The sequence below is a fragment of the Elephantulus edwardii genome, unplaced genomic scaffold (genome assembly GCF_000299155.1).
Source record: "Elephantulus edwardii isolate Elephantulus edwardi_28Jun2011 unplaced genomic scaffold, EleEdw1.0 scaffold00183, whole genome shotgun sequence".
Lineage (NCBI taxonomy): Eukaryota > Metazoa > Chordata > Mammalia > Macroscelidea > Macroscelididae > Elephantulus > Elephantulus edwardii.
The window spans coordinates 2924536-2948077 of record NW_006399933.1 but is presented as its reverse complement, the minus strand read 5'-3'; the positions used below and the strand labels follow the sequence as shown (position 1 = coordinate 2948077).

Below are 23542 nucleotides of genomic sequence, written 5' to 3'. Positions count from 1 at the left end.
AGACTGGGGAGGAGGGTGGAGAGAATGGTGTGGCAATGAAGGAGTGAAAGCCCAGAATCCCTGTGAATGTTCATTGAAACTAATAAAATTAAAAAAAAAAAAAAACAACAAACAAACAGTAACAAATACCACATAAAAAAAAAAAAGAAACTAAGGTCTTCAATTTCCATAACACATTTTCAAAACTTAAATACCAAGTTCGTGAGATCTCCAATAGTGTTTGGGAATTTGTTTGTTGCTGTTGCTGTTACTGTCAAATTTATTTGACCCCACATGTTAAGCAATTGGACTACTCCACAGTTTTACTGGCTGTAATATTAAGAGAACTAGATTGGTAAAAGGGAGCTCTGGTGGCCTTGTGTAGGTGCACTGTAAATCCAATGGCAGAAAATTCAAATCCTCAAGCTATTCCACATGAGAAAGATTCACAGTCTCCTCTAATATAATTTACAGCCTCTGAAAACCTGCTGGAGGGTCAGCTATAAGTTGGCTCTAAGTTGGTGTATAACATCATTATATTTTAGTCACATATATATATTTTAACAATATACCAAGAAAGAAATAATAATTTCTCTAAAAGAAAAATATGGATGAAACGTTCTTTAATATTTTTAAAATGTGTATTCACAGACAAATTCTGATGGAAAAACTCATACACATATGAAGTTATAAAAGCTAATATTTAATTTTGAGAGAGAAATAATATAAGCTTTAAGCCTGTAAGCATCATGATTGAATGGAATGATGAAATGATGATTGAAATGATGACACTTTTGACAAGAAAGTTTAAAAAGTCATTTCATAAGTTGGAATTTGTGAAAAAGCCAGGGTGAAGTGATGTATGACATTGCATTATTTTTAACTCTCAAACCATGAGTCTATTATATCAAATAACAGTTTGATTTTTGTTAAAAATTAAAATCATATCTCCAATACACACAAAAATTTCTTTAGTTAGTAGCTATTATAACTTAGAGTAGAGAATTTTAACAATTCTATCTATAATTTTGCTAGGAAAAAAATGATGGTATTTGAAGTGACTGGAAGTCTGCCATTGAACTGCCACAATTTCTTGATTTATTTTGCTTATGTAAATGCACCTTGAAGAAAAAGAGTTGAAAGATATAAAACAATTGTGCACATTTAAAATATAGAATGCTTATCTTTTACGTGATCTTTCTCCACAGAAAAGAATGTATTGAATCATTTTAAATAAAAACCATGTGTTCTAAGTTTATTAGTGGAAATCTCCATATGTGGACAATGTCTCATAGATGGTAAACTTCATGAGGGAAGAGACAAAGCCTAACTTCAATTCTGCTGCACCATTTGCATTTTGAATGGTACAGAAAAAGTAATCCTCAATATTCATTTATAGAAGTTAGTAACAATATTTTCAAAGAAGAATACACAACAAATTAAGACTTATCTAATATATGACAATAGATAATCTTATTTTTTCCATTTTGCTCACATATAGAATGACTCAAGTCATAATGGAAAAATTCAGTTATAATTATTTACATTAAGACTCACACAACAATCAAATGTCTATTTCACGGAGGTAGATATTAGATGTCACTTTACTCATCAACCTAATGGCTTTTTATATGTGGTTTCCCAGATGAATAGCACGACCATCACCCAGGAATTTGTACAAAGGCAGCTTTTCTGGCCCTGCTGAATTGAAAGCTACAGAAAGTCACATGCAACAACTTGTATACACTGAAGATCACTACATTTAGCAAGTAGGATGCAGAGAGAATGAATTAATACATCTCCATTTTTAACATTACATTCTTTAATTGTCATTCTGTTTTATGGAAAAGAGGAGGAAGTACTTACATATTGGAAAATTACATGAAGTTATATTAATTAATGGTATCAGACAGATCGTGGCTGAGAATATCAGAAGGATATCAATCTTCTTAATTGACTATACAAATGCATTTGACTAAGTGGATTGCAAAAAAATTATAGCTAACATTGAGAAGAGTAGAAACCACAGAACATTTTTTTGTGTTCATATAAAACTTATACCAAGAGGCAGTTATGCAAACAGAGTAAAGGATTTAAAATTACTACATGATTTAAAATTAAGAAAGATGTGCACCAAGGCTGTATGCTTTCTCAATACTTATTGAGTCTCTGTGATGAGCAAATCATTGGTGAAAGTGTACCTTATCAAGAGACATGTGACATCAGAATTAGAGGAACACTTAACAATGACTTGTATTATACAAATTATAAGAGGACTTGAAACACTTGCTGCACAAGCTCAAAGATTATAGACTTCAACATGTATTACATTTCAACATCAAGAAGATAAAAGTCTTCAGTGCAGGGCAAATAGATAATGCCGATAGGTGGATAAAATAATGAAATTCTCAAAGATTTTGCCTTCTTTGGGTTCACAATCAACACCCTCATACCAGCAGTCAAAAGATCAGAAGACATGTTGTGTTGGAAAAGTCAACTGTTAGTTATCTCCCCAAGGTTCTAAGGAGCAATGATATTAGTTTATGGCCAAGGTGCCTATGACCCAAACCAAGGTCTTCTTAATTTACTCACTATGCAACTGAGAGAGAATAAGGATGACAGAAGAGTAATCGATTCTTTTGAGATGTGGTTTTGGAGAATGTACTTAATATCCCATGGACTTCCAGGAGAACAATTATATTTTAGAGAAAAGTACAACCGGGACGCTTCCTTTAGGTGAGGATGGTAGGTAGCTTCATCTCACATACTTTGCATACGTTGTTAGGAGACTCTAGTCCTTGGATAGACATCATGTTTGGAAAGGTAGAGGGTCAGAAAAAGGGAGGAAGACTCTCAGTGAAATAAGTTGACACAATCACTGTAACATGGGATCAAATATATCAGAGACAGTGAGCATGCACAGATAGCCAAGGCTCAGATCTGGTGTTCATACGGTTGCTATGAATCATACTCCACTCAATAGCTACTAACAATAACAATATTAAGATGGAGCGCTGGAGGCTTATTGGTAAGGCATTGCACTGCCAACCTAAAGACAGGCAGGTGGAATCCACCAGTCGCTTAGAGGGCAGACGCGCAGTCTCCTTCCATGCAATTTACTCTTTCTGAAAACCTGCTGCAGAGTCAGTGGCTCAGGGTTCCAACTCAACGGCACAAAACAGCAGAGTAATATGAGTTTCTTAATCCTTATGGATTTTTATCAGTTAAAACGTCCAGTCAATTTATAAATGCATTTAGAACTTTCTGAGTAAACTTGTTTGGACGTGTGTGTTAATCCCTCACTGTATGCTATCAGGCTTTTGCAGCCTCAGAGGGTGAGAAGAAGAGAGGAGAAGGGAAGGCAGAATGGAAGGAGTGAGACAAATGGAAAGGAGGAAAAAACTTTAAAATTGAGATTGTTAAGTGAAAATAACACCTAACACAGTGACTCCCAGTCAGTTCATACACACAGTGACCCTCCATCAGGTTTCTGAGGCTGTGAGTCCTTATGGAAGGAGACCATGCATCTTTTTTACAAAGGGCACTGGATGTAGTTGAATGTCAATTATTTGGCTAGTAATCCTTTATATTATACACTATACAATGGGCCTCATGATCAAATCTAGTGTTAAGATCTCAGGCATTTGACTCCTTTTCTCCATTTTTTATTCATTTCCCCCCTTTTCTATTTGGTTTTTGTAAGCCGACTAAAATACAAGACTGAGTCTCAAAAAAAGAAAAAAAGAAAAAGAAAAGATTGTGTTATTGAAAAGAAAAACTTTGATTTTTTTTTCAAGGTTTATATGTTTAAAAAGTATAACTGAAAATTTTATATCATATTAATAATTTTTAAAAATATCTAAAATGGTTTCATTTGTGAATAATCAACCTTCTCTAAACCTGTGAATTCCTATGTCAGTTCCATAGTTGTGTGTATTTAAAAAGAAAAGAAAAGAAAAGAAAGCACCAATATGTGGAGTAGATAACAACGAGAGGACCAAGTCTGCTAGGAGGATTGTCATAATTTCTTATGTGGGTATATTATTTCCCACAGTTGCTCATGTAAACAGGCCAATGAGAAAGGTAATGTCTAGTGTAATTACTTTTGTACAAGAATACAAGATTATGTCTAAGAATATATTTTCTTTCATTCAGTATCACATCTAGTATGACTCTTAGCAACTTTATAAAAAGCAGATCTGAACCTTGTCCTTTTTTGTGCCATCCTCATCACCTCTGACACACTTGAGCTTAACAGTCCCTGTGCCAATCCATCTCTTTGAGTGTCATTACTCTTTTCTGCTGATTCTCAACCTTTCTTAGCATGTCTCTTTAAAAAAAATAGCCTCTCCTAACAACATGTTCACAATATACAAGTCTCTGTATAAGGCTCTAAAATTAACTCATATTTTTAAAGCCAAAGATATAAATATTTTATGATATATATTTTTAACCTATTTCATCATTCAGTTTACCATTCTGAGTGTCTAAGGTTTATCATCCAAAAGTGTCTTTCCTAGCTAAAAGATTAACTGTTTTATGCTGAGCTATTTAGCACCATATTAAGGAGAGAGGATGCTACATAGATGGGTGGGAATATCCAAATAGAGCAGTGTGAGCCTATCCACAAGGGGATTGGCCAGTCTCAATAATTCACAAGGAGGATGGCTAGTCTTGCCACTGAATTGAGCAAGACAACCAGAAGAGACAGACAAATCTCCTGGTGCCATTGAACAAGAACAAGACAAGGTAGGATGTCCTTTTCATTCCAGCTACACTTAGGACAGCAACATCTATCATGAACTTGAGACACAGAGGTTGGAGATAAGACACAACTCCCATTTGTGAAGCTGATTAATGTCACATATGGCAGTCCCCACATAGTCCTTGCTCTTTTTTACCGTAATGATGACATTATTTGCTAAAATTTTAAATAAATTAAAAGCTATATTCATGTCATTGCTTTTTTCAGTCATCCATGAATGTACAACAGTTCAAAGGTTGAAGCAACACTGTCCCTTCAAATATTTAATAAATTAAGTTTCTATAATTTAAAAAAATCAGTAAAAGTTACTTACCTGGAAGCTGTAAAGACTCCATATACCAGTGGGTTTTTAGGATCCTTAGAATTCATTAGGAATACATCCTCTGTTTAAAAACAAAATTGAGGAGAGTTTGTCATATTTTTGACACTCATGATAATAGATGTTCCTTGTGTGGCACTACCATCTACTTACGTAATTCATCAAAGAAAGTGTCAATGCCATTTGGACCTGGCACTGAGCAAATCAGACGAGCTTTGAGGAATGTTGTCCATTTATTCACCAGACTTCTGTGGCCCCCGAAGTCATTCTAAAAGAGTGAACATCAGTTTAGAGACCATGCGTGAAAATTATAAGCTCAAATATTTCTTGCATCTCAAGACAAGATTCTATTCTTCATTTTCAGAGTTTTGATAATCATTTAAAATGTCTAGATAAAAGAAACACTATGACACTTTTCATTAAGGTTTTTGGTTGAATCATTCACCAAAATCTTATTAAAGGAAATAGCAGTAATAATATCCTTTAACATAAAAAGCCATTTCCAGTTACTAGTTATTTTACACTCAGGTTTGTTTGTTTTATCTCCATCCTGGGCATTCATTGAGATCTTACCTATCTTCCTAGGTGAGGTCATAGTACTTGGAACAAAATCCTCATACAATGAGGATCCATCGCCTTAACAGTTATACTAAAAATAAACTCCAAATTAAAACTTCCTAACCTGCTGTATTTTATAATCTTAAACATTTCAAGTTATTAGATTTTAAAGATAGTATGCAGAGAAAATATTTGGAGAAATCTTAATAAAGGAAACTTATTCCAGAGAAAACCTTTTATAAGTTCCTCCTCCCCACTAATAGAATTTGGTTTTAGCCCAAATGCAGCAATAAAGGTTTGTGGGTTTTTTTATATTATATGTATTTAGTGGCAAGGGTAGTCTTATAAAATAATATTTTATAACTATCATATGGTTCCTTAAAAATGTAACAGTGATTTATATATTAGTTATAGGGACGTTGAAAACCTCTCTAACTGGTATTTTAATAAGATGTTTTGTGAAAAAAATTCTTAGTGTTTCATCTTTTATCTGTATGCTTAGATGCTAAAATTTATTAATTGTCCATTAACTGAATATACTAATCATTGGGCAGTGATTAGGTTAAAAAAGAAGCTAACAAAAAACTTTGTGTTTTTAAATATCTTGATACTTGATTAAAAAATATTTTAATGTATGAAAGGGATTTGAATTTCTATTGTCATTTTCTTGAGTTGAACATATTTTGTTCTATTTACAGAGAATGCACAAATTATAAAAAACATAGATTAGTTCATATTTTCTACTAGATAATAGGCAGCAAAGTCATTCTCTAGAATTTTAGACTGTTATTAATGTAGTTAGGAAATGACACTAGTTGCATTATATGTTTTTCGATATCTTTTGCTATGTAGAATTACACTTCAGAAGTTACAAATACTTTCAATCACTTTTTTACTACTTAAAAATTTGATAGGATCACACTTTAAAAAATATGGCATTCAATATTTTTATAAATAGGTGAATATAAATAAACAGAAAAAAGAAAGAAAAACTGTGACTGCACAGTGACGTGCTCTTCAGTGTTTTCTCTCTGCCTCACCTTGCATATCTGACTTATTCTAGCATAGGTGGCCTTCGCAGAGCGATCCCCATCTAGTGCATTTTCACGGAAGAAAAAATATATTTTGTCATCTTCAGGGTTGTCACTCTCTGGGATGAGGTGGGCACTTACAAACTTGGGATCTGAGAGATAAATGACAGACAGAAAATAGATTAACTCACATTTGAATAAATACCTTTCATCACATAAATATCATCTTTTAAATAGGTAAGGTATTTCCTTTTTTACTCTTTAAAAATATATATGAAACTGTATTTATTCATGCTAAGGTATGTTACAGAACCCCTTACTTCTATAAGAAATTACTGATATTATTTGGAAGGTTAGAAATATAAAAATCCCCTTATGATCACATGCAGTGTTCCCTTGTTTTATTCAATAGCCTCTTGGTCTAGGTGTACATTTCACACAATCAAATGTTTTAAAATTTCCATTCTTCTCAATGTTAGGTATAAATTGTCATGATCCATACAGTCTAATGCCTTTGCATAGTCAGTAAGCAAAAGTCGACATTGTTTTGATATTCTTTGCTTCCCACCAGGATACATTTGACATCAGCAATGATATCCCTGACACCACGGTCTCTTTTAAATCTGGCTCGAACATCTGGTAGATCTCTGTCTATATACTGTTCTAACCATTTTTTAATTATCTTCAGCAGTATTTTATTTGCATGTGATATTAATGATGTTGTTAGATGATTTTAGCACATAACATTTCAAACAAAAGTATCAATGAATCCGCTTCTGTTTTCAGTACTGACTGACTGAGAAGAGAGGTAAATGCAAAAGAGCAACTTTTCCCCAACCCCTCCCGGTCCCCCATCCCACTTTAGTGAATGGCCAGGCATCCAGGTCAAAATTGTGGTAGACAACCTTGAGTTCTCTCTCACACATACCATAATATATTTATTAAAATCCCAACCACCATCATTTCACATATCACCTCCCCCCCATCTCCCAGAGTAGCAAGCCTGTTTGCTTTGTTCCAACCGTAAGAATAGCACTTAGTCTACTATCCACACAGCATCTATCATGAGTATCTCCTATGTTGTATTGCATTACTTCTCATTCCAAAATATCTCTTTAATTTTCTCACTGTAAATTAGACAATTCCTCTAGTAATCAGAAATCATCCGTGGTATGGTCCTTCCCCCCCCCCATTGTTGTTGTTGTTCTTATGTGCCGTTGAGTCGCCTGCGACTCAACTCTGCTCTGTCCTGTGCCAATCACACTGTCTCTGACACTCCCATCCCAATTATCCCAGTCACTGAATCAATCCACCTCATAGAAGGCCTTCCTCTCCAGTGCTGTCCCTCCACCCTCCCAAGCATGATGTCCCTCTCTAAGGACCGGTCTCTCCTCACAACATGTCCAAAGTATGTTAGATGGAGCCTCAGAATCCTTGCCTCCAAGGAGCCACCCGGTTTAACCCTTTCCAGGACAAATCTGTTTGTTTTCCTAGCAGTCCATGGTATTCTCAATACTCTTCTCCAGCACCACAGCTCAAAGGCATCAATTCTCCTTGGTCATTGTCCAACTCTCTGATGCATAACAGGTGATTGCGAAGACCATGGCCTGTATCAGATGCACCTTAGTCTCCAGAGAGACACCATTGCTCTTCAGTACTTTGGAGAGGTCCCTAACAGCAGACTTTCCCATTGCAACGCGCCTTTTAATTTCCTGGCTGCTGGTGCCAAGACTGTTGACTATGGAGCCAAGCAAACTACAGCTGTGTGCAATCTCAATGTCTTCACCATCCATCCTGATGCTGCCAATTGGTCCGAGATGAAAAAAGTGATTAGAACACTGAAACTATCTTTATCCTTATTTAATCCAAGTTAGTCTTCATCTTCACACCTGTAAATAATTATTGTTAAATACATTTCACACTTGTAATCTTTTCAGTTTTGCTCTGGGACCAGACATATTGCATATTTCATTGAGCTAAATTTTACTATCATTTGCAGACAAATGTATGTAATATGAAACATGTGAAATCTTAACTATTCATATAAAAATGAAGAGTACAAGCAGAACAAAAGTAGAAGAATAATTTTAAAAGAGTACTTCTTAGCAGTCACATATTTTAGGCACCCAAGTTAAAACACAACTGTTATGTAGCATCGAATCACCTGCGACTAATAGCGACCCTATGTACAACAGCCCTAAACCCTGCTCTGTCCTATGCCAGTCTCACTGTCTCTGACACCCCCACCCCAATTACCCCAGTCACTGAATTAATCCACCTCATAGATGGTCTTTCTCTCCTGCGCTGTCCCTCCACTCTCCCTAGCATAATGTCCCTCTCCAAGGACTGGTCCCTTTTTGCAGCATGTCCAGAGTATGTCAGAAGAAGCCTCAGAATCCTTGCCTGCAAGGAGCAGCCCAGTTTAATCCTCTCAAGGACGAACCTGTTTGTTTTCTTAGCAGTCCATGTTACCCTCAATACTCTTCTTCACCACCACAGCTCAAAGGCATCGATTCTCCTCTATCCTCCCTAGTCATTGTTCAATTCTCTGAAGCATAACAAGTAATTGTAAAGACCAAGCCCTGTATCAGGCACACTTTAGTCTCCAGAGTGACACCATTGCTTTTCAGCACTTTGGAGAGGTCCTTAACAGCAGACTTTCCCAGACTTTCTTTTTTTTCTTGGCTGCTGGTGCCAAGAGTGTTAACTGTGGAGCCAGGCAAACTAAAGCTGTGAACAATCTCAATCTCTTCATCATCCATCCTGATGCTGCCAATTGGCCCAGTGGTGAGAATTTTTGTATTCTTGATATTGAGCCTCAGTCCATACTCAGTGCTGCAGTCCTTGACCTGCTGTAGCAAGTGCTTTAAGTCTTCCTCAGTTTCAGCAAGCAGGGTTGTGTCATCTGCATAATACAGATTGTTGATGATTCTTCCACCAATCCTGATGCCACACTTCTCATAGAGCCCAGCCTCCTGGATAATCTGTTCTGCATACATGCTGAAAAGGTATGGAGACAGGACACATCCCTGGCATACACCCTTTCCAATTTTGAACCATGCAGTGTTTCCTTGCTTTGTTCTGATGACTGGACTGCCTTCTGGTCCAAGTATAGTTTTCTCATTAGCACGATCAAGTGTTCTGGGATTCCCATTCTTCTCAGACTCAGCTACAGTTTATTATGATCCACACAGTCAAACGTTAATACACTAGCTGTAATAAATTGTTATAATTAACGTTATAAATGTAAAGAATACCATCTAATTGCTGCAAAGTCTTTTTCTTATTAATTTGTTTTTCACGTTTTAGACATATTTACCTGCACGTATGTTTATTTCATGAGAAACAGTGAACTGAATAATTAATGTGATGTGATTGATATTTTTGTGTTATAAAAAAAGAATTATACTATATTTATAAATTTAACTACTAGAAATGCAGGAGTGTGTGAATGTTTATTACACAAAGCAATATTTGTGGTTTCTAGATAGTCAACTTCTGTGGAAACAATTGTGGCATTTTTAACTGAGTAATGAATGATATCATTATTATTTATTTTATGAAGTCCACTCTCTCTGCTGAAAACACATTATTGCACATCAACAATGAAGACTGAGGAAGATCTTGTTGGAGATTTTCATAGATAAAGAAGAAAGAAATGATGGCAGCTCAGACTGTAATGAAGTATTGGGAGTAGAGACATGAGAAATAGTGATCGTTTGAAGCTAGAATTTACAAATTATTTTCACTGATAAATAGTTGAAGTTTATGAGTAGAGGCAAGTAAGGAAGATAAGCAAGACTCTGATTTGAGCAATTTGTTGGAAAGTGGAGTATTCACTATATTCTCCTCCTATAGAGAGATTTGCAGTCTCAAACTCTGTGAATGGTATCATGAGTAGGAACCAACTGGTCTGTTTTGAGTCTGAACATGCTCGGAGGTGAATACTTACAGAGCTGCCCTGTCACCCACGGTATATATGGTACATGGGTGCTCAGGAACAAACCTGGATTAATATTGAAGTTATTCAAACTCAAAGACAGTGGAGTGGTAAAGAGAGTACAGGGTATAAACACTGACTCTAAAACACAATTTATAAACAAAGGACATCTAAAAAGTAGGCAGCAAGAAATAAGTGAAGAGGGATTCTTCTCAGAGTTTTCAATGTTTCCCTTTCTATTTGTTTCCTCTTTATTTCATATTGATTTGCTTACAAAGTTCATATACGTTGTGCTTCACTCTACTCTTCATTCACATTGTGCTTCACTTAATTATTCCTGTGCATTATAGTTTTTTCTCCTTAAATTATTTTTTTTACTAGTTATAATGAACGGTTACAGAGACTTTGGATTTTCATTCATTCATTGTTGCACTTTTCTCCCTGCCCACTCTTTTCCTCATTCCCTCTTTTCTTTGAAAAGTAAGAAAAATTCTTTCATTATTATACAGTACCTCCCCCAAGTTAACCTCATTGTGCAGCCTTCCTTTGGGCCTCCTGTCACGATAATAATACCTAATCTTATATCACTTTTTAACAGTTCTCTCCCTCATTTATTTCAATGCAGTATACATTACTTATCCCTTCTTTCTCAGTCTTCCCCCAGCCCCGATGTCACTCCCTTTTTACAACAGTGACACTATGCAATCTTTGTCCTTTTGTGACTGAGATATTTCATTCAGCACAATGTCCTCCAGGGTCACCCATTTTGTATAATATTTCATGAGTTCCTTGTTTTTCAATGCAGCATAGTATTCCATTGTGTGAATATACAAGAGCTTCTCTTTCCATTCATTTGTTGATGGACACTTAGGTTGTTTCCAACTCTTTGCTATTGTGAACAAAGCTGCAATAAACATGGGTGTACAGATATCTGTTGGGTGATGGTTATGGTTTCTTTAGGGTATATTCCCAGTAGTGGAATTGCTGGGTCAAATGGTACTTCTTTTTGCAACTTTTTAAGAAAGTGCCATATAGTCTTCTGTAGTGCTTGCACCATTTTACACTCCCACCAACAGTGAATAAGGTTTCCAGTTTCGCCACAACCTCGCCAGCATTTGATGTTTGCTGTTCTGTTAAATTTTACTATTCTTACTGGGGTAAGGTGATATCTCATAGTTGTCTTAATTTGCATCTCTCTTAGAGCTAGGGATTTTGAACATTTCTTCATGTTAGTTGGTCATCTGAATGTCTTCTTTGGTGAAGTGTCTGTTCATATTCTGTGCCTAATTTTCAATTGGGTTATTTATCTTGTGGTGCTTGAATGTTTTCTAAATTCTAGATATAAGTCCCTTATCTGACATGTCATTACTAAATATTTTTCCCAGTCTGTGGCTCCCTTTTTTATCTTGTTGGAGAAGTTTTTAGACGTACACAGGGACTTGATTCTTAGAAAGTCCTATTCATTTATTTTATCCTCTCCCAGCTGTAGATTTTTCAGGATGTTTGGAAGACTGTGTATATTGTGGATTAGGACTTCTAGAGTTCTTCCAAGCTTCTCCTTAATGAAGTTTATAGTCCTTTTAAAAGTAATCTTCTTGGACTTTGTCCACCAGTGCCCTATCATTTCAGGTGCCTGGCCAATCTTTCTCTTTTCTTTCACCCCCTCACTCCAACTACCAAGTTGTAGCACCCTGTGATTTCTTTCCTACCCATCTTCACCCCTCTGCTCTCACTCCTCCTCACCTTTTTTTTCTACTAATTTATTTACAAAATTTGATTTGAATGAATTCTTTCCATTTCCCTCATGCCCCCACCCATCAAATTTTGCAACCCAATGATTAATCTCCCCTCCCCCTGCACATCCCTCTGCTTCCATCCTCTCCCACCCCTCCTGGATCCTTATACTCATTCTACAGTAATGGTTTTATACAATATTTATCCTTGTGGGACTGAGTTCGTTCACTCAGCATTTTCTGTATCAACGTTTTGTCCTCAAAAGGCTATTCTTTTTTTATAATTAAAAAGGTAGACTAGTCTCTTCATCCAGATAAAGAAAACATCTTCTACTGACACTCTTGCCCTATATACAATGAATGATTGTGTGGTTTCTTGCATTTTGTAAGACACAGGCATTTTGAAAGAGCACTCACACATACATCTCGTCCCCCATTCTTCAGTGCCCGCCACCACTTTGATATCTAGCTTTTGGCAAGCTTCATCATTAAGTGTTCCTCTGATACTCAACAGAACTATCAACTCATCAAATAAAATTTTCAGTACTCAAACTCCTTTGGTTTCCTTCCACCATTGGCACAATAGTAAACTGAAATGACAGCGGGGCAGTAATATTATACATCCTTCCTAATACTTTCATGGTGTTTCTCGATTCTTGTGGTTTACATGACTCAGTCTGATTGTTTAGATATCAAACCCCACTATTTCCTTAATGACTTCCTTTCTCTTCTTAAATCTCTAAAACTAGATATGCCTTAATGTTCTTTTTTGGGGGGGAGGTATTCCTTTCCATTCCTGTTAAAGAGTCATTTTCCTAGTGTTTGATCTTTTTCAATTTGTCTTAATTGTCTTATATTTCTCCTTGAGAATTTATTAACTTCTTTAGCTTCACGTCTCACCAAACTATATCTTTTCCTTTTTCCCTAGAGTCAATACTGTGCTTTAAAACTGTGGCTGAAAACTTTTTACTAGCTATCTTTTTTCATCTTTCATTATATGCCTAATTAAAAAGAATACAAAACACTAAAATTTTATGAATCTTCCTTTCAAAATGGTTTCTGCTCCTAGTTCTCTTATTTTATCATGATTAGCACTTTGACATAAAATTCTATCTTACTTTAAATTGTCCCTGTCTTCTCTTTTTTTTTTTTTGCGTTCAACTCAATTCATTATCAGACTTATTTTTACCATTATTTCCACTTCATTTTCCTTCTAAAGGTTGTCAGCACAATTTGTGTTCTTATTTTTTAACAAATATATTTCATAACTCATCTAACTGGTCTTCTAAATTTTTTATCTATTTGCACTAACTCCTCCCCAACGTACTGCTGCAGAAATATGTATGAATGCACTTCTATTACACATTTTCCAGAAATTTCCAGTATCCTTGGATATGGTAAAGTAGCATAAATTAAAATGTGGCCAAGCTGTAAGGCAAATTGAAGTCATTCTGATTTGGTAATAAAAGTATAAAGTACATACCATCATGATACATCACAAAGTGGTGGTGGATCACAGCTTTGTAGGCAGGAATGATTTTATTCTCATATACACAATCCACAGCCCTTAGCTGAGTGCTAAGAAATTACCCTGTCAGCCCCAAAGCAGACAGCTCAAATCCAATAGCTTCTCTGTGGGACAGAGATATGCATTCTTTTCTCACTTGATTTACTGCCTCTGAAAACCCACTGTAGCATCAGCTATGAGTTGGTTCTAATTTGACAGCACATGACAACAAAAAATAGAAAATGCATTTATGGAATTTGGTGTCATCCACACATTAGCTTTGAGATTTTATTATTTATTTTTCTTTTCTGCAAAAGTGACAACTAATCCCTTTCTTTGGCAGTTTACTGGTTAGGAGTGGAACTTCCAACTCAAACACTAGTAGTTTGACCCATCAGCTGTCCTATAGGAGAAGGGTGGTAAAGCTCTGGTGATGTGAAGCCTCTGAAAACCTACTGTAGGGTCAGTTATGAGTCAATTCCAATCAACATCACATAACAGTACATTCGCTTCTTTATTTCCTTAGTGAATGCACTCACCACCCTAGAACATGTCCTATCTCCTATCTTCATGGGTATAATGTCTCTTGAAAATAAATTTTGCTCTTACATTTTAATAACATTTAATCCCTTTTATATTATCCTCATTTTTATAATTGTCTCATGACAGGCATTTGTCCTAAATTACTTCCCCTCTCTCTTTCAGTTTCTATATATAACAAAGTTATCCCCTCAGCTTATTTTGAATCAGTCCCAGCGCAACCACTCGTAGGACTACCCTCTGCTTTCCCCTTCTGGCAGTCCCTTCGCTCTGTTTTCTCGGCTTCTGGACTCAGCTTCCTGTCTTCTCCTTTCTGTCACCTATTGACACACTGTCCATTCCCTGGCCACTGGTGCATATTCCTCAATGAAAATCTATAAACTTCTATTTTAATCACTTGTTTTCTTCTTCCTGTATTCTTGTAAGCCAATCAGTTTATTTGATAGTATTTAGACATGTGCAGTATAAATTCTAAAACAGAGTACAACTCATAAACGAGTGAACAGGTGAATTAATAAATAAATGAATCCCCAAACAAGTGTGTATATTCTTTGAAAAAAAGCAAAAGTTATACGGTATTGAATCTTGACAGTTTGATAGCAATCTGAGTTGCTGTTGAGATCGTCAGAAGATAAAAAATGTTTTGACTTCTCATTAAAGAAATGCATGGGCATGTGTCTCTACGCTGCAACTATTACTAAGAGTCATTCCAAAATAGAACATTTTCAAAATGTAATTTTGAAATTATGTGAATTTTCTTCTAATTTAAACATTTTAATTTGTTTTTAAATCCTTTCCTCATGGTTAGATAATTAGTGTAATCAAATGATTGTAATTTTTCAAAATTAAATTCTATCAATAAGATTTCCAATAACAGAAAACATACCTACTTATTTTAAAGAGCTAAATATAATGTATAAGTTGTATGTAAGAAATTACCATTGTCCTGAGAAACTAGAAGTAATCTTACAATTTGTCTTGTCATCTGAGATTCCCCATGGAATGCATGTACTTAAATTCATTCAGATTGACCTACTTTATTAATTCTTATGAACCTAAAAGTTCATGGTATTCACAAAGGAAGCTATTCTACTTCCATGAAATGGTAAAAAGTAATGTAAACCAAAAAAAGTAAAGTAAACCAAACTCACTAGTTTTTCTCCTTAAATCTATACATTGCAAGCTATTAAGGCAGAATATGCTTTCTTCCAGTCTCCATATATAAATTCCTGATCTCGAAGTGGCCAACTCCATCAGGAAGAATAGATTTACATATATGGATCTTCCAGTAATGTAAACAGTTATGGTATTCCCAGATACCTTCCCATACTGCAGTGTTCTTTACTCTTAAATTCAGCAAATCTAATGTGACAATGACTTAACAAAATCTATGAGCCTGAACAATTGAGAAGACTCTTTGCAATAAGAAACACGAAGTTGACATGGATGCCCATGAAAAGCTGAGCACCAAAAGCAAGTGGTAAAATCCATTTAAACAAGATCAAAGTACACTAATCCGGCCAGCACAGAACTGCAATGTAAACACTGTGAAAAGTAAATAAAGTGGGAAAGGCTTCTCTCATCTGGCTAGCTTAAATGGAATGCCTTTGGGGAAGAAACTTTGTCTTTACAGGTACTATGATGCTTTTGCAATGCCCTGAGCACACTATGGAGACTGAACAAAAAATAATCACATTTAATAATCTGAGGCCAATGCTATCATGTGGTGCATGGAATCTTTAATCACAATTAAACAAAAAAATGCTCAGTAAATATACCATTCTTTCTTTCCCTTTATCACCTCTTCCACCTCCTTCACATTCTTCCATACCTCATCCCACAGATGGCATTTCTTGCAAAATTCACGTTTGGGCACCACCTGCCACTTGTAACAGCACCACTCTGTTGAAATATTTTTAGCAGCTGCAAATTAAACTGTCCTTCAGGTGCAATCTCACAGTTAATGAAAATGACACCTTGGCAGAGGACATGAGGCTGCCTTTATGATTCATTTGGCAGCTTCAACTTATTTAAATAATGAACACATTCTGCTGCTCTCAGCATTACAATCAATATGAATTTCTAGCTTGGTGACACTCTGACCAACAGAAGGGGCTGGACCTGCCCCTTCTGCCAACAAGCTTCCAAAGAACTAAAAGACACAAATGAAATTAAGCCTTTTGCTGAACACAAATTAAATGTAAGGAATTATCAAGGCTTTTGAGTAACTGTAAAGGTTAAGATATTTTTGTGTTATTATGTCACTCCCTGCAAAAATGTGTTCTAAACTGTAATCTCTATGCCTGTTTCATAATCTAATTTAGAAATGCCCTGTCTTTGTTTCATTTATGAGGCAGGATTAGTGTACTGTGTTTTAACTACCCTTTTTGAGAAGTAAAAACAATTAAAGAAGTGAGAGAAATAGAAATGAAAGAAGAGAAATGTCAAACTATATGAGGATTGCCCAGGAGCAGAAGTTCAGGAGAGATATTTTTTCCCCCTAGAAATGACAGAGATAACGAGTGAGGCTTACCCTACAGCTGGTACCCTGAATTTGGACTTCTATTCTCCTAACTGGAAGAAAAGTTCCTGTTTGTTGAACACCATTTACTTGTGACATTTCCATTATGACAGCACTGCATTGTGAAGACAGATGCAGGTACTGGTTTTATAGGACATAAATTACATGGAGTTAATTTGAATAAGCCTGGAATTAATAATTATAAATTCTCTTGTACCATAAGAAATAGGTAGTTTCCCAGCCCAGAGCAATCATCTTATAAGGAATTTTAGGAGGCTTCCCAGCAAATTAGAAAGAGCAAAACCCACTGCGGAGTAACAAATTGGCACTCTGAATCAATTCCAGCTATTACCTTCATGCGTGAGAGAAGGCTTTAAATGTGCCTAATTTAAGAGTATTCATAGAACCCTTTTCTTTCTCCACATTTACATGGTGATCCCACTAACATTGTGGCTATCTATGAGGACAAAACTTTAGCAAATACAGAACTTCACTTAAACACATTAAAAAAAGTACCTTTAACTGTTAATGTTGTTATGTGGTGTCTAGTCACCTATGACTCATAGTGACCCTATGTACAACAGCTCTGAAACCTGTCCTGTTCTAAGCCAGTATCACTTACTCCGAAACACCTACCCTCATTGTCCCAGTTACTGTATCAATCCATCTGATCTGAGGTCTTCTTCTGAGCATCCCTTCACCCTTCCCAGCACAATGTCCTTCTCTAAGGACTGGTCCCTCCTGACCACGTGCCCAAAATATGTGAGACAGAGCTTCAAAATCCTAACTTCCAATGAGAAACTTGGTTCCACCCTCTCCAAGACAGACCTACTTGTTCTCCTGGTGGTCCATGGTATGTTCGCCAGCACCACAACTCAAAGACCTTGATTCTTCCTCTGTCATGCTTAGTCATTGTCCAGGTCTCCAAAGTGTAGCAAGTAATTGTGAAGGCCAGGGACTGACTGATTTGGGAGCACTTTAGTCTCTAGTCTCTCAGTGCTAAAGCGCAATTGATATCGTTGCTCTTTAGCACTGAGAGAGGTCCATGACAGGAGTCTTTCACAACTCAATTTGTCTTTTGATTTCCTGAGTGTTGGTACCAAAAGTGTTGAATGTGGATAGATATATATGTATATAATAGATATCATATATGTATTTACATAATAGATGTATTTATAGAATACATGTATATAATATATGTATACACATGTATGAAAAATAATATGGCAAGAAGACTCCCTATATATAGGGAACACTGGTGTCCTAGTGGGTAAGGAGTTGCCCTGCTAACCCAAATGCAGGTGGCAAGCCACAAGCATCTCTATGGGAGAAAGATGGGCGATTTCCTCTCACACTATTTATAGCCTCTGAGACACCGCTGGAAGAGCAACCATTCCTACTCAGTATCAATGACAAATTAGATAGATATGTAGATAGTTAATTTGTCATTGACATTAAGTGGGAATAGCACAAATGTAGTGCCTCTCTGGCAGTTCAAATCCATTAGCAGCGGATGGTGAAAGATAACAATCTCCTCCCATGTAGTTTACAACCTCATGGAAACCTTCTCATGCAGTTTACAAACTCATGGGAACCTTCTAGAGGGTCAAGTACAAGTCAGTTCTAAGTCAAAGGCAATGTGTTTAAGATTTTTGATTATAGATGATAGATAGATGGATAGATAGATAGATGATAAACAGAAAGACTGCTGCAAAATCCATTCTGCATAGCACTCACAGTTGAGTGCTCAATTAGCTGCAAGGTTGACTGTTTGAGCCCACTCATTCCACTCAGGTGCCTGAGAAGACAGCAGGTCTAACAATTCGCTTCTGAAAGTTGACATTCTTTACACCCCTCTGGAGCAGTTCCACTGTGTACACATGGAGTTAATCGTCAATTAGAAATGACTTGATAGAAACTGACACCATTTAGATAACGTCTGTATGTAGCTGTCTGGCATGTAACAGGCCTTCAGAAATTGTCAGCTTGTACTCCAGCTCACATACTTTGGGCATGTGGTTAGGAGTGGTTGTTCCTTGGAGAGGGACAGGATGCTGGGAATGGTGGAGGGTCCGTGAAGGAGAGGAAGACTCTTCACCAGGTGAATTGGTGTGGTGACTGCTGCTATGGGCATTTGTGTATCAGGAAGTGTGAGGATGACGCAGGACAGAACAGGGTTCAGACCTTTTGTTCACAGGGTCGCTAGGAGTCGTACTTGACTTGATGGCATCTAACAACAAACAAGATCTATTTCATAATTCTGTTCATAAAACTAATTGTGAATGAATATTTAAAATTTTATTAATATTTTCTCAATTAAACCCTCAAGTTTCATAATTACTGATGAACTAACTAGTAGGAAAATTGGTAAAGGTGGAAAAAATTCATCACCAGATGTTGGTCAGCACATCAGCATAGCAGCCAGAGTGATTGGCTTCTTCCCCCTTCAACACAGCAGTAACACAAGGGAAAAAAAGTCCAAAGAATCAATATTCTGTGACTAGGAACTCCATGCATATTAAGAATGCAGGGAATGTGATATAAGGTCATTTTACATTCTTAGCTAACAACCTAAGCAGCATGAATATATCATTTTGGCAGTGGAATAGAAAAACCTCTAGCTGCCAAAGAACAGGCCTGGAAAAACCTCTGATGCTTAGCTGGCTGGGAAACTATGAGCAGCCCTTGGGATGGATTAACCCCAAGGCAAGTTCAGGATGAGTCACATTACGAGGAAGAGAAGGGCTGAATAAGATGGAAGATGAACACCGACAGAGAAGAAAATAATAGGTTTTATTTACTGTGCCCTTTCCATGTATTTTATATACATTATACTAATCCTCTCAGCGCAGAAGGAAACCTTGAGATTAAGATGCATTAAAGACAATGATAGAGTTATATGAATAACAGCTGAGTTCATTCGGCTACAGCACACGTATTTGAACCTGTGTGTTTTGGCTGCCTCTAGGTTGCCTATGGCTTATACACAGGTTATTTGGCATACCGTTTAATTAAAAAGAATGGGTTTTAGCATTAATAAATTAGGATTCTTGCCACTGTGAAACAATGTGATGTGTAATAGATGTCATAATAAAAATAAACTGCCTACAGTTTCCCTAAACTGAAAGCAAACAACTTAAGAAGAGAAAACCCTTAGGATATTGGCCTCACTAAAAGTAATCACAACTATAACTGTACCATATGGTCCCTCAGACTCTTGGTCAAACCAAATTAGGCGGATTGTAGCTCTTCATACTCATTCTTCGGTTGAAGGAGAAAACGGTTTCCACTTTCACATGTCTGTTTCCTCTTCTATAACTATTTTTGACACTTTCTGTTAGTTTTAACTCTGGTTGTTTGGTGTGATTTTTTTCTTTTTTTTTTTTATTCCTTGTCCCAGTTAAAGTTTTGTTATTTAACGTCTTAAATATTGGCTTGTCTTCTGAAAAGAGTGCCAGGATTTAAATCACTCTACTTTCCAACCAGTATTTCACAGTGCTGGCAATGTGTGCATCTCAATGCAGGCTGAATGTTTCCTGGCAAGAGTCCACTGCTTACACAATTCAAACCCCTTTAACAGGCACCCATGGTTTCTGCTACTGATTCCTTATATATAAAATCTAAAGCTCTTTTCATTGCTTCTCCTCATGTACACTATTGTTTTGTCACTCTGCATTCTCGCAGCTTTCATTCTTAAATGGCTTTGTTAAACTCAAATGAATGTCTCCACACAACTTGACTATCAATCCCTCCCATTTTTAAACACCTTTTTCAAACACTCTCTAGAAATGTCTTCTTTAAATTATGCAGGTGAAAATTTTACATTTTAATTTCAGCAGAATTTTTTTTACATTTTTACTATTGTATTTTCACCTTGTTGTATAACAAAAATGACCCTTTAGCGTGATAACCAATCTCATTTATTTCTTCACTAATCTTGAGATAGAATTTTTCATTCATCTTGCATTTATGCCATTTTTAGGATATGCTGTTAAATGATAAGATATTTGCTATTTTGAACTCAACTAAATACCCTTATATTTCCGCATTGTCTTAGACTCTCCCAAGCTTTACATAGAAAATGGTAATGTAACTCATCATTGATTAAGAAACTGTCACAGTTCAATGCTCAGCTGTATCACTTACTAACTTTGTGGCAGTAAATATATAAAAATCTCTAAAGATCAAGTCCTCATAAGAATATGGAGATGTGAAGATCAAATGAACTGATTGAAATAAACATATGACTGACTTAGGACACTCAGCCATTAAGTAATACAAACTATCCTTATTATTATCCCCCATAGTTGCTTCATTCTTTAAGCGTTGCTCAATAACACTTAAAACAATGTTCTTTAAGTAAACAAACCAAATATTGTTTTTTAAAGAATTAGAAGTGAAAGATAAAGGATAAAAGAAATAATATTATAGGAATTCTCTTTTTGTACTCAGGTGGTCCATAATGGAAAACAGAAATAGTCAGAGACTATGAAAGGCAGTAGAGGCATTGTTTGCCCTTTTTATTAAGTTTGAAAAGGAGTGGTTGATTTAATAGATTCAAGAGAAAGCTTTTTTCTCAATGCTGAGACTTGAATAGTTATGCATTTAGACTAGTAAAATTAAGAATGTTCTCTCTAATAGCAAAAAGAAGACAAAGAAGGAAGTAGGAAAAACAATATCAATTACAATAGCTAAACACAAGATGAAATACACAGGAACAAACTTAATAAAGTTGTAAAATATTTATTCAAAGGAATTGATAAAATTCTTCTCTAAGAAGAAACTAAAAGAGATCTAGAGAAATAGAATAACATGCAATGCTCATGGATAGGAAGATTATCATTAAAATGACAATTCTACCAAAAGCAACCTACAAATTCAATAAAATCTCAATGCAGATACTTATGGTATTCCTCAAAGAGACAAAAAAAAAAGCAATTTTCAATTTTATCTGGAGAGGAAAAGGATTTCAAATAAACAAAGCACTATTGAAAAACAAAAACAAGGTAGGAGGTATCACATCCTCTGATCTTGAAGCCTAAAATATGCAGCCAAAAAAATTAAGAGCATGCAATGACAAACACATTGATCAATGGAATAGAATCAAGAACGCAAAGATCAACCCCTCTGTTGCTATTGCTGTTATATGTCGTCGAATCATCTGTGATTCATAGTGACTTTATGTATAATATCTCTTAACCTACTCTATCCTGAGCTAATCTCACTGACTCTGACATACCTAATCCCATCACACCAGTTATTGTACCAGTCCATCTCATCTGGGGTCGTCCTCTTCTGTGCTGTCCCTCCTCTCTTCCAAGCTAGATGTCTTTCACTAAGGACTGGTCCCTCCTGGCCACATGCCCAACGTATGTGAGATAAAGTTTCAAAATCCTTGCCTCCAAGGAAAAACTTGGTTTCACCCTCTCCAAGTCAGACCTATTTTTTCTCCTGGCTGTTCATGGTGTGTTCAATATTGTTCTCCAGCACCACAACTCAAAGTCATCAATTCTTCTGTCATCCTTAGTCATTATCCAGCTCTCTGATGCATAACATAGCATGTAACTTTGAAGACCAGGGTCTAGATTAAGTGTACCTTACTCTCTAGATTGACATTGCTGCTTCTCAGCACTCTGAAGTGGTCCCTGACAGCTGACTTCAGCAATGCAATTTGTCTTTTGATTTCCTGACTGCTGGTGCCTAGAGCATTGATTGTGGATCCCAGCAAGATCCTATCAACAAACAAACATGCAGAAAAACCACAGTACAATCACACAATGGAATATTATGCAGTACTGAAAAATAATAAACTTGTAAAAAACTACACATCATGAATAAGTCTGAAAGACATTAAGCAAATTGAAATATCCCACTCAAAAATTATAAATAATCAATAAGATGGTTGTTATAAAAATAAAATTGGCACAATGGATGAGGGAAAGAACAGGAAAAGAGTAAATAGATAATGAACACTGCTCTGGAAAAGATGAAGGACTATCTGAAAGAAATGACTGACTGGATATTATATGTAATACAATTAATAATCTGCAACAAGACACTCATTACAAGGTTAATTGAGGGCTATTGGGGGAGGGAAATGTGTATCAATGAACGAATGAAAATTCAATCTTTCTGGAAACTCACTAAAAAAAAGTAACAATATAAAAAACCAAATTTGAAATGTTACACAATTTTTATCAATACTTTCTTGTATTATATTGTTGTTGTTTTTAGGTGCTGTCAAGCCAACTATGACTTATAGTGACTCTACAAACATTGAACCTGAAACCTGCCTTGTCCTGTGCCATCTTCAACATCTCTGAAACACTAAAGCCCATTGCTGAGATCACCATATCTATCTCATTGGAAATCTCCTTCACTGATCCCTCATCCTTCCAAGCATGATATAGTTCTCCAATGGATAGCCTCAACTAGCTACAGGACCAAAGTATGAAAGATGAAGCTTCACAATCTTTATCTCCAAGGAGCATTTTGGCTGCAGTTTCTCCAAGGCCTATCTATTTGTTCTTTTGGCAGTTCTTGGAATATTCAGTACTCCTCTCTAGCACCACAACTCAAAGTCATCAATTATTCTTCTGTAATCTTTATTCACTGGCCAGCTTTCTGATACACTACAGGGTTTTGAGAA

General features: G+C 36.0%; 1 protein-coding gene across 2 annotated transcripts in view; it reads right to left on the bottom strand.

The window, feature by feature from the left end:
• SEMA3A (sema domain, immunoglobulin domain (Ig), short basic domain, secreted, (semaphorin) 3A) overlaps positions 1 to 23542 on the bottom strand; it is a 310684-nt gene that overhangs the window by 48500 nt on the left and 238642 nt on the right. For both annotated transcript variants that reach the window (XM_006896140.1, XM_006896141.1), the window contains exons 7-9: positions 6662 to 6804; positions 5217 to 5331; positions 5058 to 5127 (exon numbers count right to left, since the gene is read on the bottom strand). In XM_006896140.1, coding sequence (XP_006896202.1) covers positions 5058 to 5127; positions 5217 to 5331; positions 6662 to 6804 — 328 coding nt within the window. The remainder of the gene's footprint in view (positions 1 to 5057; positions 5128 to 5216; positions 5332 to 6661; positions 6805 to 23542) is intronic.